Source organism: Lynx rufus, unplaced genomic scaffold (genome assembly GCF_022079265.1).
Source record: "Lynx rufus isolate CCGP_SWC_20201006 ecotype Redwood Valley unplaced genomic scaffold, mLynRuf1.p SCAF_2, whole genome shotgun sequence".
Taxonomy (NCBI): domain Eukaryota; kingdom Metazoa; phylum Chordata; class Mammalia; order Carnivora; family Felidae; genus Lynx; species Lynx rufus.
In genome coordinates, this window is record NW_025814834.1 from 144,791,624 (window position 1) to 144,810,466 (window position 18,843).

The window sequence follows — 18,843 nt, forward strand, 5'->3', positions numbered from 1 at the left end:
AGGGTATCATGCTAAGTTAAATAAGTCACATTGAGGGAGACAACTGCCATATGATTTCACTCATATGTGGAGTCTAAAAAACAAAATAGATGAATAAATAAACAAAAAGCACAATCAGACCTGTAAATACAGAGAACAAACTGGAGGTTGCTGGCAGAACAGGGAGAGGGTGGGGGTTTGGCAAAATGGGTGAAAAGGAGTGGGAGATACAGGCTTCCAGTTATGGGATGAATAAGTCATGGAGATGAAATGTACAATATAGGGAACACAGTCAACAGTATTGATACAGCATTGTCTGATGACAGATGGTAGGTACTCTTGCGATGAGCATAGCGTAACTATAGAGTTGTCAAGTCACTGTGTTGTACACTAATGTAACATTGTGTGTCAGGTATAATTTAAAAATTTTTAATCACACTTTTATAGAGAGATTTGTCATTATGATGAATCAAGTTTCTTATTTCCGCCCAAGCATCATGAATGGCAAGGAATCTTAATTATTCTTACAAAATCCTAGTAGTTTTGTAATATTTAAATTCATAATCTGGGGCGCCTGGGTGGCGCAGTCGGTTAAGCGTCCGACTTCAGCCAGGTCACGATCTCGCAGTCCGGGAGTTCGAGCCCCGCGTCGGGCTCTGGGCTGATGGCTCAGAGCCTGGAGCTTGTTTCCGATTCTGTGTCCCCTCTCTCTCTCTGCCCCTCCCCCGTTCATGCTCTGTCTCTCTCTGTCCCAAAAATAAATAAACGTTGGGGCGCCTGGGTGGCGCAGTCGGTTGAGCGTCCGACTTCAGCCAGGTCACGATCTCGCGGTCCGTGAGTTCGAGCCCCGCGTCGGGCTCTGGACTGATGTCTCAGAGCCTGGAGCCTGTTTCCGATTCTGTGTCTCCCTCTCTCTCTGCCCCTTGCCCGTTCATGCTCTGTCTCTCTCTCTGTCCCAAAAATAAATAAACGTTGAAAAAAAAAAAAAAATTTAAAAAAAAAAATAAATAAACGTTGAAAAAAAATTTTTAAAAAATAAAAATAAATTCATAATCCAGGTCTGAATATTTTGTAATGCACCCCCCACCCCCACCCCATGCTTCTACTTTTCCCATTTTGGCTCTACTTACTGCTCATTAGAGAATGAGTCAGAAACAGAATGGTAGACTATGGTAGTTTTGCTGAAAATGAGAATTAGAACACTAGCAGCTGTTGACTTAATAGGTGTTTGGGACTTGACTGAATTATGAAACAGAACTTAAGTTGTTTGATCTTGGTATCTTTTAGGACCTTCCAGACTTTGGTCAGAATTGGAAAATTTCTTCAGAGGTATATTATGAAAAAGTAACTTGTACCTTCTGCATTTAAATGAGAAACTAAGCCTTTGTAATACTTTGAAATTCTCTTTAAATACAGGTGCTGTTGGGGCGCCTGGGTGGCGTAGTCGGTTAGGTGTCCGACTTCAGCCAGGTCATGATCTCGCGGTCCGTGAGTTCGAGCCCCGCGTCAGGCTCTGGGCTGATGGCTCAGAGCCTGGAGCCTGTTTCCGATGCTGTGTCTCCCTCTCTCTCTCTGCCCCTCCCCCGTTCATGCTCTGTCTCTCTCTGTCCCAAAAATAAATAAACGTTGGAAAAAAAAAAATTAAAAAAAAAATAAATAAATAAATACAGGTGCTGTTGCTGTACTTATAAACATGTAAAGCTTACATGTTTAATACGCTGAGTAAAGTTCAGAGATTAGAACCTTTTTTCCCTCATTCCCATAAATCTCATAAGAAATGAGATTATATATAAAGAGTGAAGACACTGTTAGTATTTTCATATGTGAAGGCAGAACTCCATATTTCTCGATGTCAAAAGGGGGAACAATTTTGGTTATTGTATTGAAAGTGAATTGCTGTCATCCCTTTTTCTTTCTGTTTCTCTACACATTCACCAATTCCCAATAATATAAATTGGTTTATCAGGCCTTAAGTTTGCTGACTATGTGTATGGTTTTGACAGGATTACAGTATCTTTATTACTGGGAAATGAATGGCTGGATAGTATTAACTCTATAACTTGAAAATGGCTGGGTTAGAATTTGTACTTGTTTCATTCTGACATAAAATCCATTGCTAGTTGGTTCCATGGCACTCAGTGTTGATTTATCTGTAAATAAATGTTGACAGGACCATTCTTTTTCTTTTTAATTTTTTTTTAACATTTATTTATTTTTGAGAGACAGAGAGAGACAGAGCATGGGGGGGGGTGCAGAGAGAGAGAGAAGGAGAGACAGAATCTGAAGCAGGCTGCAGGCTGTGAGTAAGCTGTCAGCACAGAGCCTGATGCAGGGCTCGAACCCACAAACCGTAATATCATGACCTGAGCCGAAGTCGGATGCTCAACTGACTGAGCCACCCAGGCGCCCTTTGACAGGACCATTCTTGATCTAATTAAGAAACATTGTTTCTATGACTTAGGTCTTTTCCTTTTTCTTTTAGTTTTTATTTCCCTTTTTCCTTTAGGGTATTAATAAGTATTTGAAGATAGAGAGAAACTTCAGTAGATTTGTTACCAGGTATCCTGATCTTTATTGTAGCTTTAGCCCTTTCCAGTTAGAACAAGTGTATTGAACTACTTTTAATGCTGTCTCAAGAAAATAGGAAATTTAAACCCTTCAATACTGGCTTTAGAAGATATTATTCCATCTCAAACACTTAACTATAACATGCCAAATTCTGTATGCATATTTTGGCAACTTTCTGTTCACTTCTGTGATCACAAGTCTTACGCTGAAACTGCAGGACTCAAGGAAAATTGATTGTGTGGAGGAAAATAGGCAGAAGTACTGGACTCTAATGTAAATACTGCAAACTGAATTTGTTCTATTGTCAATTAGGCTTTTCTGACAGAGTTCATTGCCTGAATTAAAAGCATTTAAAATTCCGTGCCTCTGAAAGATAGTGGAACATTCAATCAAAGAAAATGTTGTTGTTGTTGTTGTTGTTGTTGTTGTTGTTGTTGTTGTTGTTTTTCAGGAAAAATGCTCCCAAAACACATTATGATAATATGTTCTCCCCACTTTGGCTTCTGGGTTATTTCTCTCTTTCTCAAGATAGACCATGTAACATTGAAACTAAAGTTCCTTGAAAAACATTTCCACTTAAAATCATAACCTGGCTGGATGAGACCAGAATATCCTTAGGGGGCCGGTACTGTGAACTTCAGGAGTTGTTTTTGTTAGAGTTTTCAAAGGAAACCAGACTTTACAGAATTCCCAAGGCTTTTCTACCCTGACCAGAATTTCGTTTCCTTAGAGAGTAATTTGGTCTAATCCACATATCAACCAGGAGCCCCTGGAGTTCAAGGAATGATTGAGTCGCACCTCTGCTAATTCAGTGACTTGTAGAAATACAGAGGGTATATTTTTGCAGACTGTCAGAGCTTTGAAGTTCTCATGGCCCTGTCCACTTCCTGGTTTTGCAATTCTACATGTGGTCTGGGATACAGCTGATTCGCTCAGATGTGAAATGCAGCTAACGCCATTTTGAGTTCCACAGTGCATTTGTTCATGAGAATTACAGTGAGCATTACTAAAGCTTTTGTAGAGGAGATAGAGGAGGATTTACATCAAAGCAACTCACAACTTTAGCTGGCAGTGTAGACATCACAGTTCATAAAAATGCTTGTTGACCCATCCCTGTGGAGTTTCACTTACCTCCCAGCTTGTGCTTGGCTTCCCATCATCTTGCTCACAACTCATTGCCCTTCCTTTCTTCCTGATCTTTTCTTTTCCAGGAGCAAAATCATTCCTGCCTCTTACTCCTGTAGAGTAGGCTGCTGTCCTCTTCTTGGCCTCAAGGCCAACACTGAAGGTTAAGGTAGAGTGGGAAAGTAGGGAGAAAAAAAGTGAAGGACAATGGGAGATATTCACTCTACCCCTAGCGTTGCCACTCTCTGGCCATATGACTTTGGGAAAATTTTTTACCTCTCAGCACCAGCTTCTTCACCTTTAAAATGGAAATAATTAGATAATTAGACAGAATCTCTTCTGATGGCAAATCTTTACCCAGTAGAAGGCTTGTGGACCTGCCTGTGTCTTTCCTTGGAAAACAATGATGATGGCTGTCCCTATTCTCGCTGTTATTCATATTAACAACAGAAACACAAATGCAGTGTTTGAAGCCCATGCCTCAGTAATTACTCCTCTCCAGATTTCTCTTTTGTGCTGAAAAGGTGACATTGTATGCCCATTCACAGTTCTTTACCAGCTTCAGGTTAATGTGCTGGTCTGGGGGAATCCAGGTGTTCTCCTTTTATAAAGCTTAACGCATCTTAAATCACTGCCTGAACACCAGTGCATTTTGTGTTTTTTGCTATTACAAATTCACTAACTTTAAGATGGTGATTAAGCAGCAATCTTTACTGGGATCTATGACTGCAGTTGGCAGGTGGAAATGATTAATTCAGCACTCAGATCATGTGAGAATTGGCTTCTTGCTATGCCTACTTTTTAAATTAGCTCCCCTTGGTCACCTCAGTGATTCTCTTTATTATGTAGTTCAGTTCACCACAGTATTGACAAGCTGGCCATTCTGACATCTTATTATTATAGACATATCATGTCAAAATACTGGTTTATTAAACAGTTAAGTAGCAAAAACAGTTCCAAGCCCATTATAAAAAGTAGAAGTTGAAAGGAAATACATTTGTGTAGTACATGTTATATGGCACTTTGGTTATAATAGTAGTGTTAAAAACAATAATAGTGTTTGGGATGGGTCTGTTTATTAAGTGTGACAAGGAATATAAAAAATAAAAGCAGGCTTTTTTTCACATTAATCGATGTGCAAATATTGAGTTCCTTCAGTTTGTCTAGAATTGTACTTTCTGGTGATTCTCGCACACTTCTTTGCCTAAATGAAAAGTGTTTAAAATTCTGTGCTCTAAGAGAGGGTAGAACGTTTGGTCAAAGTTTCTTATCTTTGTTATTTATCCCTGAGAAGGAAAACCTGCTCCAAAGGCTTTTTCACATTTTATCTATTTGTATATTCATAACTGTTAAAGATAACAAAATAATTTCTGTGTGTTGTTTGCTTGTTTGTTTGCCTAGTGTGATCCCCAGACATGGCATAAGTGCTGCTCTGCCTTGTGCTGTACACACAGCAGAGGATGATGATCAGGGTCACAAAGCCTGGGCGTGACCTTGGAGTTCCCCCCAACATATATTCCCAGCAGCCACGGCCATTCGTTTTGGTGGCATGAGTTGGAATCTGCTTTTCTCAACTGTGTTTTAAAGTTCAAGTCAAACTTGATAGTGAAAGTTAACATTCTCTTTACTAGATTCACCCTCACCCCTTTTGGCCAGAAAACCATGACAGTATGACTCTGTAACCATTATTTGAAGCACATTTCATGAGTAACTTTTATTTATTCTTTCAGAAAAGTTGTTGACTGCTTGCTGGATGTTCAGCTCTGTGCTAGGCCCAAGCATGCAGAAATGAGTGTGACTCAGGTTCTGCCCTTGAAGAATGCCTTGAGGATTTCACTGTGTGTGTGTGTGTGTGTGTGTGTGTGTGTGTGTGTGTGTGTGTGTAAATGACAAACATCTAAACAGATTGTTGCAGTGCAACACGGAGGTAGTAACATGAGCATGGTCTGTGGGAGCACTGTTCCTCCAGCCTGTGTGCGGATAGGGAAGGATTTTACTGATTTTGAGCTGGACACACCTGTCTGACCAGGGGCTGGCAGGAAGATGCTGAAGGCTAGAATCCTAAAAGGCTATGGTGGGTTGATGACATACAGTAAGATATTCAGATGGCAGATACTTAATACTAAAGGATGATGGAAAAGTGCCAGTCCAGTGTTAGACTTGCCATCAGCAGTGGCCTGCTGAGGGTTCCCACAGCGCTTCTATCCTGGAGCATGCCCACATCCACGGTCCCCCCTTTCCCTGCCTCTCTTCCCCATAGTGACTGAGCTGCGGGCTACTCTGGGAAGGAAGGGCCAGGGTCTCTGGAATCCCCTTGCAACTCTCCCAGGACCCCTTTAGAGGGCCATGACCTGTAGTTTCAGAAATATTCTTCTGTTTATATCAGCTCTTGTCCCTCAACCCCCAACCCAAATTTAGTTCCGAGTATTTTTCCAGGGCATTCAAAATATAGAGCAGAGAGGGCAGGCTTATTTCTGCATCAGATTTCAGACTTTTATTTTAGTTTTTTTTTCCCCCTGTTTTGTGGTCATAATAGATTATTTTCAGAAGCTCCCAGAGTATCCTGAATCCTGTCCTTGTTTTTAGGGGGAGGAATTAGTTTTGGAATTGAGTTGCTGTATCCCTCTCATCATGTTAAATGGTTTTAAGACAAAACCATTGGGAAAAAGAGCTCGCTATCATTTGCCATAGCAATGTGAAATCTCTGACCCTAGTGCTGAGAGAATGGCCAGTTGACTTCCTGGGTGAGGGTAGAGACACGAAAGGGGTCAAGATTCTTTGAATTCAGCACCAACTGATTAATGTTTTTCTAGAAATTCAGAGAAATGTGAAAATAATATAATAAGGAAAAATGTTTAAAGGTCCAAATCCACCCCTCCAAGAATATTTTAAGGGAGTCTTTTTTTTAACTTGTTTTATTTTTTATTTTTTTAAATTTACATCCAAATTAGTTAGCATATAGTGCAACATTGATTTCAGGGGTAGGTTCCTTAGTGCCCTTACCCAATTAGCCCATCCCCCCTCCCACAACCCCTCCAGTAACCCTTAGTTTGTTCTCCATATTTATGAGTCTCTTCTGTTTTGTCCCCCTCCCTGTTTTTATATTATTTTTGTTTCCCTTCCTTAAGGGAATCTTTTTATACCAATTCCCAAATGGCAGAAGATAAGTGACAGCAAATAAAATGTCAGCTGTAGGGGATCCTTAGACCAGAACATATTTTCAAACACCGCAGCAGCAACTAACTACTATTTCCCATTCACAGCAATTGGTTGCACATTTTGGATGCATCTGGGGTCAGATTTGAGCTCCTAAAAGTCCTATTGCCCAAATAGAAGTGAAATTTGAGTTCAGCTGTGGTACCTCAGCATCCTGAAATAGATTTGTGTCTCATTGTACGTCTGTGTAAATTATGGGTGCTATGAGACCCAGATTCAGGATGTTTTCAGTTACTACCAACAGTGTTGCTAAGTGGATGTCTCCTTACCTCTGAAGAGGGGATAGATGATGGCTATATACAGACCAAGGTATGATTTTATGGGTCTTGGTTATAGACACACTGCTAGAGTTCTTTTCTTATCTATCTACTTGTAAACTGATTATTGGATCTTTCATTTCAGAGCATTTGGTCTGTTTTTAGAGAACAGGAGTCTCTCTGGTAGTGGTTTGGATGACTTCATTGTTTCATAGGTCCATAGGGACTGTTACAAGAATCAGAAATGTTGAAAAGGAACCTCACTGACACTTTAGCAAAATCGGACAGCTGTTAGACTCTCATATCAGTTGTTTTGCTGGCTTTCCTTATGTTTGTTTTAAAAACCCCATGAGTGGGGGGGGAGGGTGTCTAACAGGAAAATTTTGAAGTCACTATGATAGAACTACCTTGCATCTCTGCTGTGAACCCTTAGAAATTCAAAACAATTTTCATATGGCATCTTTCCATAAAGAGAGTAGAGATTTTTTTCTTTCCTGTAAGTACATAATTCATTTCCATGAAGTGATTTACAAAGTTTGAGACAATATATAGTTTTTGCTTATAAGAGATCATTTTGGGGGGTACCTGTGTAGCTCAGTCGGTTAAGTGTCCAACTCCTGGTTTCAGCTTAGGTCATGATCTCACAGTTTTGTGAGTTCGAGCCTCATGTCAGACTCTACACTGGCAGCTCGGAGCCTGCTTGGGATCCTCTCTCCCTCTCTCTGCCCCTCCCCCACTCACACTGTCTCTGTCTCTCTCAAGAGAAATAAATAAACTTAAAAAAAAAAAGAAGATAATTTTTGGAAAACAGAGATCTTCACCCTAATAAGGTCCAGAGAAAATTGTCGTTGTTTTCTGGTCATAACGTGGGCAAGGACAGTTTTCCTAAGTGAGAGATACGAAGTTTGTCTTTCCACTTGGGGGCTTTATGCTCCTTGGAGTTGGCCTTGATTTTGGTAAAAATTGTATTCAGATTTCCCAGGAAAGTACTCAGAAAAGATTTACTTTGCATTTCTTTATAAAATAGGAGAATACATTAATTACATCTGGTAGTTAAAGTGCACAGATAACCTCAGTAGACCTAGTATAAATAGATGCCATAGAACAGATTAGCGTTCTCTTAGCTCAGAACCAGTAAGCTTTTATTCATTCAGAGGAGATCAGCAATGTATAAGGGACAATGTCTACATATGGGATGTGACAGATTAGACTTACTTGCATTTTCTCACACCGTGAGGAAGACTGAAATGCAGCACTGTTGAGACAAACATGGTTAGAGCAGAAACTCTTGGACAAGGCTTTATGGACCACTTTGTGGTCAAAGTATGGTTTTAAGAGGTCACTGAATCCCCAGAAACTGCATGTACAAGTGTTTTATTTCTGAATTGTCATCTAGTAAGTTCGTTCTCTGAGAGGATGACATGTTAAAACCACAGGTATAATCTCTAGTTTAATTACATGGAGTCATTTTGTTTCTGTTTCTGCCTTTAGAATGTTCCTTCTCTTCTACAGTGGACTCCTTAACCTGGCTTAATGGGTACTTAACCTGGAATTCATGGGCCCTGTAGTGAATGTGTTTTCTCTGACATTGCTTGCAAAATGTAGTGCACATATGGGTTTTTCTGTGTGTGGTGCATCTTGCATTAAGTTCTCAAATGCTTTATTACTGCCGAAGATGAACACAGAAGCCACCTATTTACAGACTAGTCATTGTTCCCTCATTTGGGATGCATCCCCTTTAGTCCCATTTGCCTTCACAGCCACATGGCCCCTAGGTTTAGTTTGTTATTTCTTATGAAGACCATGGACTAAGTGGTGACTCTTACTTTCATGTAGACTTAACATAGGATTGAGAGTCAACCCTTAGAACTACTGTTTGGATTGCCAAGCTGGAAATCATTGGATACGCACTTGTATCATTTCTCCACAGCTGTTTCTTTGCTGCCATCTGCCTCAGCTCTGGTCATGAGACCATGATCATGGGGCAGTAATTTACCCAAGAAAACCTTTAGCAGAATGTTCTTATCCTTGTAACTGTAGTCTATCCTAAGTTACAATTGGTTCTGAAGAGGATTTTGTTTTTTCCTTGGATTTTTTTTTTTTTTTTTTTTTTTTCCAGCCTGAGAGAAAGTAGGCACCTTAGCCAGGAATTCTTTCAGAGATATTCCGAGTATGTTCTCCCCACCGTTCGGAGAGCTTTTATACCTTCATTCTTTTGTTGGTTGTTTTTGGTTGTCCTCTGTATTCCCTTCAGCAAGATTTATTCCAGTAGAAGAAGGTTGTTGAGGGATTAGGTGAGTGGGTGCTTGGGGGACTCTTTGTTCATGCCAAATGATCTTTTAAAAAAAGTATTGAGTATTTTTCTTTTAATTTCCCAATCATAGTGTGAATTCTTCTTTGCCAGATGGTTTTTGGGGCTTTGCCTGGGTCCTGTGTGCCAGAGTCGGGGATTCATCTTGGCCAGACGCTGCCACATATTGAAGAGGGAGCCGTTTCCAGGAAAGCTCAGAGCTGTGGCTCCTAGAAATCTTTCCTTGATTGTGTGAGCCAGGCCTCGACACTTTTGACCATCTGGAAGATTTTGGACCCCAGCACCAATATCTGTCTCATACACATTTTTCTTTTCATTTCCTAAGTTTTTTTTTTTTAATTCTTGTTCATTTGAGATATATATTTATTGCAATTTTATCTACACACTTCAAGAGTGGTATGCCTGAGGGCTGCAAAGAAAATTAACAGAAAAAGAGTTGACATCCCTCTGTGGATACCCATGGCTATTCTTCGTGCCATGATGGTGCTCAATAAACAGTTTGGAAGGAATAAATCTGGAAACTTTTTACTGACACATACTGTTCATGACAGAGTGTTTCTTAGCAATTTTTCAGGTACTCTTGTACAAGTAATGACTTCATCTCTCCTTTCTTCACTTTCCAAAGTATATGCTTTCTGTAGTGTGCATCTCTCTGTTAATACTACAGTTTGAATCTTTGCCCCAAGCCTGTCTTGTTTACAGTGGCCATTGATCTGTTTATTTCTAGATGCGGACAGCTATGTGAAATGCTGTGAGGTAGAGTTTGTACAACCAAGAAATGTGTTATTATGCTGTAGCTGTACTCAACATCACTTTTCATTAGTGCTCTGCTTTTAGTAGTTTGCATATGCCAAATGTAAAGATGATCCTAGCTGTGTTGCAGAAACAGGTCATGATAGTATTGCGTGTGTTCTGAAATTTTTCTATAAATTAGCTAGCTACGTCCCTTTGAACCTATCAATATATTCAGCTTTTTTCACCTTTTAGGTAACATAAATTTATAAATTTGCTGTAGTAAATCAATCCTTTAAATAACTGTCTACCCTCTGTTTCAGCACAGTATTATAGTAAGACATATCTTTGCCTACTGAGTGTTTGCAGTCTGTTTCAGAGATTAAGACACATGCTCAACAGTTAATGAATAGAGATGGTATTATACACCAGAGTGTAAATTATTAATAGAATAAAGTACTTCCATGGCATTGGAAATTAGAGAATTAAATATCCAGTTGGTACTCACCGAGTACCAACCCTGTGCTAAGCTAAGGCATGGGTACTGAAAGTAAAGTTCGAAGTTGTATTATCAGTGACCCGAGAGGCTGTTGTGATAAGCGACATTGGTGTCAAAGGCAGTCCCTACAATAAAAGGCAGAGATATGTTGAGATCAAAGTGGGCCAGCAGCCACTGGAAGACGTAAAATAGTCCAGCTTTGAGTGCTCTATCCCTAATGGCTGTATAGACTCAGATCATAGATCTGGCCATTTAATGCTCATAAGGATTATGGCTGAGATGTTCCGTTATTCCCAGTGTATTACTCAGTCTCTGTCTTGCCAACTAAAGTCATTTTTCGTGCTTTCCCTCTCATCACTTTCTGGTGCTCTTGGGTGACTTCAGCTTGTTAAAATATGTGCTTCTTGGGTCTTGCTTCACCCCTCTGTACAGAAAGCCAATATGAGACATGCTTCTATGAAAGCATCTGTTCAGTATTTCTTTATTCACCCTTTTGCTTCTCTGTGTTCATGTTGACCTATCTTGGCTGGTATGCTCCGGGAGGATGTTGAACCCACTGTTTCCAGCTGTCCTCATAGGTGCTTTTTGATGATGTTAATGATGATAGTGATAACCTATAATAGTCCTTGATCCACTATCAAAAGTGGTCACAGCTTTCTTATCCAGGCTCATGGTTTTCTTCGCTGTTTTGTTTTTGTTTTTGTTTTGGACCAGGTCTGCATACAGTCGGTTTTTATTCTGTGTGTTCTCTATACTTCATTTTTTTTTGGAAAGCCCCCTTAGGCTAATAGCTGGGTTGATGAAAACTCCCCTTGGCAGCCCCTTTCCTGCAGCTTTCAGCACTTTTTTTGGCAGAACTCACTTCACTTTTTAGAGGTTGGAGTTCACCTGGAAGAGAAGAAAGTCCTTTCTCTGGTGATCCACAGGGATGATCCCAAGACATTCTGTAATCCCAGTTTTTAGCTTAATCATTTGACTTGAAGGATAAAGCAGTGTTGAGGGAGGGTAACTTTTGCTCTGTCTTTGCTAACTTTGGGGGGGAAAAAGTGTTCTGATTATTTGTGTTCCCCTATTACTGGGAGCTGAATCATGTTTTAGTTGAGATTAGTGTGGGTTGCCATTTTTGTAGTAAAAATTGGTCAAATACTGGCAGCAGCATCTAGTTCAACCTAGTATGTCTTATCCATAGAATCTAAACTACCTTATAGCTTCTTTTAATGGTGAGCTGTGGAAAATTATTCCAGATGCTGTGCTATGGGATTTTAATGGAAAGTCAGTGTTAAGATTTCTCTTTCTGTTGCTTCCTAGGTCACTCTGCACCTAAATCCCATCTCCTCGGTCCACATTCACCACAAGCCTATCGTGTTTGTGCTCAACTCCCCACAGCCCCTGGTCTGGCATCTGAAGACAGAGAGGCTGGCAGTTGGGGTCTCCAGACTTTTCTTGGTAAGTGTTTGAAACCTTCCCAAAGTGTCCTTAGCATAAGGATATAATGACACTAAAACTTTGCAAGGGTTTTTAAAAGGCTTATTTCGGGGTGCCTGGGTGGCACAGTCGGTTAAGCGTCTGACTTCAACCAGGTCACGATCTCGTGGTCCGTGAGTTCGAGCCCCGCGTCAGGCTCTGGGCTGATGGCTCAGAGCCTGGAGCCTGCTTCCGATTCTGTGTCTCCCTCTCTCTCTGCCCCTCCCCCGTTCATGCTCTGTCTCTCTCTGTCCCAAAGATAAATAAACGTTGAAAAAAAAAAATTAAAAAAAAAAAAAAAAAAAGGCTTATTTCATTGAAATAATACCAGAGTCCACAGTGTATTAAATTGGAAGAATGCTCTTAGTGGTATTTGGGCAGTGTAGGTAAGCAGTCACGGAAAACAAACACCGCACGTGTGTGTCTGACTGTGGATGGAGGATCTGGTCTAGTTTCCACGTTAGAGCAGGACCTGCAGTCATACTCTGTGTGGCCTGGGCTTTGGTCTCCACTCTGAGACTCCTCTGGTGGCATCAGGAGCAATGTAAACATTGTAAACAGCCACTAGGTGTGTGGTCTCTGACTGCAAAATAAATACACACAAACCCATTCTGTTTGTATATAACACAGGCCTACTTTCTGATACGAGGATCTGTTTGTTGAGAGAGTGACACAGCCAGTTCCAAAATGAAAACATTTGTATTTTATAAAAAAGCTGGAACCCAGCTCTTGTGGAAAGATCCAAATATTACCTACTATTTGTAAATCATGTCCTTTTGAGTTTGCCAGAACATTCAAGTTTGCTGGTTGTGGAGAAATTGATGGGTTGTTTGGATGGAATTTTTGGGGTATGATATCATGTCTGATGATGCGCAACACTGCCCTTCACAGTGATAACTCACATTGTCTACTGCTAGGGCTCCATGCTGATGTCCTTAATTGCAGAACCTTAGGCTTTTAAGCCTCATTGCCCCAAAGCATCCAAAACAAAAAGAGACCTCAGTTAATAGTCTTTTTCTTGTATAATGAGCATATCTGTACTTACATTTGAAGAATACACTTAAAAACTCAAAGGTATCTGTTGAATAAAGTAGGAATCCATAATCAGTACAGTTAATAAGTAGATAAATAAATGAGTAAAGAGGGATAAGGGACAGCTCTTCGTTATAGTCAGATGCCAATCAATGATATAGAAGGATAATGGAGTTAGAAATTCCTGGTTTTGCAATCATCATAGTAAAAGTTTATTGGGCAGGAGTCATCAGTAGAAGCTAACTGTAGCAGAAGTGGAGGGAGTTTGAGGAACTATGTATTTTATTTAAATTACCCAAATTACTTACTAATACCAAAAGAAGAAACAATAACTATATATAGTGGAGATACCCTACGGTACCTTAACCAAATCTTCAAAATCAACATCACCAGTATGGTGCACATGGACATTGTGTGCCTTTAAATGTGATAACCTGCATCATTTATCTTATATTCTAGCCAAACATGCACATAACCTGGATCTGGTCATGATGAAGCATCAGGCAAAACCAAATTGAGTGACATTCTATCAAACCCAGATAGGACTTACACAAGAAGCTCTTACCCCAGACTGGCTCCTTCATACTCATAATCATTGTCAATCTCTTGTAACTAAAGGTATTTGTGATAGTAAGTAATGGCCATGATCATAAAGTCTTATGTGCATTTAGCCCTTAGAGTGTTGAGCTATATTGTGCAATACTGTAAACAGTAGCTATAGGTGAGCTATTTAAATTTAAAATAACTATGGGCGCCTGGGTGGCTCAGGTGGTTAAGCATCTGCGCTGACAGTGCAGAGCCTCCCTGGGATTCTCTCTGCCCCTGCCCCACTTGTTTTTGTTCCCTCCCTCCCTCCCTCCCTCCCTCTCAAAATAAATAAACTTAAAAAAGAAAACTTTTTTAAAACTTAAAAAAAAACTTAAATTAACTAAAATTACAAATACAGTTCCTGAGGCATACCAACCACATTTCAGGTGCTTAGTAGCTACATGAGGCTACCACACTGGGCAGGTTATGGACAGGTTATGAGTAAATGCTTTGCCCACCCGGCTTTGAATCCAAATAGTAACTCAAGGCAAATTATTTTATTTCTTTAAGCCTGATTTTCCTCACTTGTAATAAAGGAAAATTAATAGTCCCAGCATCATGGGGTTGTTATCTTGATTAAAAGAGATTACATGTAGCATGTTTAATACAGTGCCTGACCCTGTTCATAGATATTACCTGTTGTTGTTGTGGCTATTTATTAATAGTCATAGTAAAGAACACTTGGAAAAGATGTTGAATTTCTATTTTTATTTGTTTATTTAGAGAGAGAGAGAGAGAAAAAGTGCACACACAGCGGGATAGGGGAAGAGGGAGAGGGAGAGAGAGAATCCCAAGCAGGCTCCACACCCAGCACTGAGTCTGACGCTGCACTTGATCTCAACCATGAGATCATGACTTGAGCTGAAATCAAGGGTCAGATGCTTAACTGAATGAGCCCCTCGTTTTATATATAATATGTATATATATTATAAAATATAATTTATATTTCTAATTATAAATGTCTAGCTTGGCTTGTCCAAGATTAAAAGGAGTTCCTATTTCTCTGGGCTACAGGTCCAGATGAAAAGTGAGGGCTACATATATCATAGTTGTACTGGTCACTTTCTGGATTCTTCATGAACCTACCCCTCAATGGGTTATAATGGAAAGTATCTTACTCCTAGTTATTATTTATTTGCTTTAATTTTAAGATCTATAAGAACTGCGTCTTGGCCATCAGTTTAAAATGCACTAATAGTTAAAAAAGGAGACAGTTTTAGTTAAACAACTTAACATCATCCCTCTTTGGAGTCGATCCTGTGTAAGGAGATTGCAGATCAAGTGATGAACCTAAAATTACCAACACAGGGGAGACAGCATTGGGAGAAGCCAAGGATTTACATTCCGGGACACTTGAACTCTATTATCCAGCAGGCTTTCTTTAGGTAAAATGGTTTTCTCCCATCTGTACATGTCTTCAAGGCCTGGAAAAGCTAGTAGAACATGTGTTGCTCATTCATTTTCTCAGGTCCGTGGAGGAGGTATACAAGCTCTCTCACAAGCCAGGTAGCTCTCCCTGACAGTGTGTGAGGTGAAGAGGGTAAAGGCAAGCTCTTCCCTTACTCTGTGTTGCTGGAAAGGAATTTCAGGGTCTGTGCATCCACTGGACAGCCATTGCAGCAGAGGGGTCTGCTGCTGGATGACAGACACACCAGGGATGAGGTCTGTTGATCCATGTATAATAGCTAAGAGTTCAAATTTAGAAACAAGACCGTTACATTATTTTACAAACACTTGAGAAGGCCTGTGGGACTTTCAGACACTGGGACTTAGCCGTTTCCATTACTGTATCCTCCCAGGTTACCCAAAGAGCTCCGAGTTGTGGAGGAGAGAGGCCGTCTCTTGATTCTTTGTCTAAGATGTGTATTAATGTAGTGCCTGCATTACTGTCTTAAAGCTATCTTTACTTTCCAGGTAAAGTTACAGCACTACACAGTTCTGTTTTTTGATTTTTGTCTTAGTTTTTATTTATTTCTTTTAAGCAGGGTGGTGAGAAGAGATGAAGCAATGATATCTACTCATCTGTTCAAGATGACGTTTTAATTTAACTTGACATGTCTGCATTTATTATAGATGCCCAAATTTAAAAGGGAAACGTTTCATAATTAGTTAGTAGGAACTTGTGTTGCTCTGAATGTCTCAGCCACCATGAGAATGACTAAAAATATTATACTTTAATACTGTCTGATGAAAGTGTCTGGCTTTTTTTCTGTCAAATCATTCCAGCCCTCCTTATGATTTCACAGTGCAGGCAAGAAGGAGCGTGTCAGGCAGGGGGAAAATGGGATTGAGTTTCCTCTGCGAATGTAGTTCCTTTATCTGGTTGTTCTGGTTATGTAGGAAATGGAATGAAGGGTGACTGTGTCATTGTCAAGCAGTGAGTCTTTGAGTACGAGTCTCACACATGTGTATATGGATGTGCACACGCACATGCATGATGGAGTTGTCACAGCTGTATAGATTTTCTTCTGTAAGGTGTCTGGATGGCCCAGAGAATATTGAGTAGGTTAGAGCTGTCCCTCAGTGCAATTAGAAATAAGAATAATCCTAACCCCTCAGTCTGTCATGTTGAAACTACAAAGAAAAATCTCTTAGAAGGATTTTTATTTTTGCAATTATTTCCACACAGAAGAAGAAGCATAGTTCAGTGGGGCAATAAATATCTGAACTTCCAACCTGAGTTTGCTTAAAAAAAAAAAAAATCAGGGGCGCCTGGGTGGCGCAATCGATTAAGCGTCCGACTTCAGCCAGGTCACAATCTCGCGGTCCGTGAGTTCGAGCCCCGCGTCAGGCTCTGGGCTGATGGCTCAGAGCCTGGAGCCTGTTTCCAATTCTGTGTCTCCCTCTCTCTCTTCCCCTCCCCCCTTCATGCTCTGTCTCTCTCTGCCCCAAAAATAAATAAACGTTGAAAAAAAAAATTAAAAAAAAAATCATAACAATACTAGTTTTTGTTAAGAAACATGATGCAATTTGAATAGACATTTCACCAAAGAAAAAACACAAATGGCTAATAAGCACGTGAAAAGATGTTCAATATCATTAGTCATTAGGAAAATGCAAATTTAAAACCACAATGAGATGCCACTTCACACCCACTAGGATGGGTCTAATAAAAAAGGCAGATAATGACAAGTGTTATTGAGGATTTAGGGAAATTGGAACCCTCATAAATTGCCGACAATAAAGTAAAATGCTGCTTTGGAAGACAATTGGGCAAAACCTAGGTGTACAGAAAAAAAATCACCCACAAATGTTCTCAGCAGCATTATTCTTAACAACCAAAATGTAGTAGAAACAGCCCAAATATCCATCAACTGATGGAGGGGCTAAAAAAAAATGTAGATCCAGGGTGCCTGGGTGGCTCAGTCAATTGAATGTCTGACTTTGGCTCAGGTCGTGATCTCACAGTTTGTGAGTTCAAGCGCCGCATTGTGCATGGAGGCTTCTTGGGATTCTCCCTGTCTCCCTCTGTCTCTGCCCCTCTTGTAGTGGGGAGGGGAAGAGAGAGAATCCCAAGCAGGCTCGGTGCTGTCAGTGCAGAGCCTGATGTGGGGCTCGATCTCACAAACCGTAAGATCATGACCTGATCCGAAGTCAAGAGTCAAACACTTAACCACCTGAGCCACCCAGGAGCCCCTAATCTTGTTTTATTCTATTCTAAACCTGAGTGCGCTCTCCTGCAAGGTCTACAGACTCAGACCCTTGGGACAAGCAGAAAATCTCAAGATGACACATAAAATGTCTAATCCAGGGGCCTTACGCAGCCTTTTAATGTCAGGCTTAGTTGCTTTGCATGCTTATAAGGAAGAAAGGTATCTAAGATAAGGAAACCTCGAAAAATAAGCAGCAACTTCTTCCAATTTCACTTGTTCTTGGGATTACTGTGCTGCAACTTATATTTTCCATCCATTGACATTAAAAAAGGAAAGAAATGTGTGTATACATGTATATGTTTGAGTGGAGGTGTGGAGTGGGAGGGGATATTGGTTTCTAAGATAAGGTTTCCAGAGTTAAGAGAGATACAGGATGCCCATTAAGTTTGAATTTCAAATAAACAACAAATACTTTTTTTTTAGTATGCCCATATGATACTTGGGCATATTCGTATTAAAAAATTATTCATTGTTTAACCAAAACTCAAATTTAATTAGCTATTCTGTATTTTATTTCACAGCTGTACTCAGAGGTAATTCGGGTTTTTCTTTCTGGTTAACAGCCTGGCCTGAGTACCTGGGTACCAGGAGGCCTGAGCACTAAGTGGCTCTGTCACTAGTTCTGTATTATTGGGCAAAATCACTTACTTGGGCCTCAGTTTCCTCATCTCTAAAGTAAGGAGGTGGTAGTAGCCAGTCTCTGAAATTCCTCTCAGCTTTTAAACTCTCTGATTCGTTGATAATATGAATGTTAGATATTATATCCCAATTTAATTGGAAACAGAAAATGGTAATCTGAACATTGCCTCTTCAGCAAATCCAAGTAAATATCAGGGCAGGGCAGTTGGAAAAAAAAAAAAATGAGAGAAACCAAACGCAATGCTATTGGCTTTGGAATAAAAACAAATCAAAATTTAATCCTAATGAAAAATGTAAATTAATACCAGTTACAGGCTTAATATTTAAAATCTAGTTTTGTGTGTCTGAGAAGAAGGGAGGGGTAGGTGAAGAGGCGGGTGTTGCCAAAATCTGGTTTATTCCTTTTACTTGCACTTGGGGGGGGGGGTGGAAAGGTCTAAATTTTTGGGCCTCTGCCACCAAACCACAGGCAATTCTCTGGTCCGCACTGCAGTTTGGATGACTGACAAGGCTCAGTGAAAAACAAGTGCTATTTGTTTTCCTGTGCCCAGTATTTAACTGGAAATCAGAAGGCAAAATTTCCAATCAGTTGTTAAATAGCCCCAGATGTGTGCTTAGCTCCACTCTAGGAAGGGACGTGCACAGTCTAAACCACAGCGCATGTCCAGGCCTTCCTTTTCTTAACTCCAAGTGATGTGTAACTGAGAGTTGTAGTATCCAAAAATGCCCTTTGAATAACTCAGGCATTCAAGTTTGGTTGTGAAGAAGGGAACTTAAAAA

At 40.2% G+C, this 18,843-nt stretch overlaps 1 protein-coding gene across 2 annotated transcripts in view; it reads left to right on the plus strand.

Moving 5' to 3' along the window:
• TGFBR3 (transforming growth factor beta receptor 3) overlaps nt 1-18,843 on the plus strand; it is a 211,360-nt gene that overhangs the window by 122,263 nt on the left and 70,254 nt on the right. For both annotated transcript variants that reach the window (XM_047085878.1, XM_047085877.1), the window contains one exon: nt 11,996-12,133. In XM_047085878.1, coding sequence (XP_046941834.1) covers nt 11,996-12,133 — 138 coding nt within the window. The remainder of the gene's footprint in view (nt 1-11,995; nt 12,134-18,843) is intronic.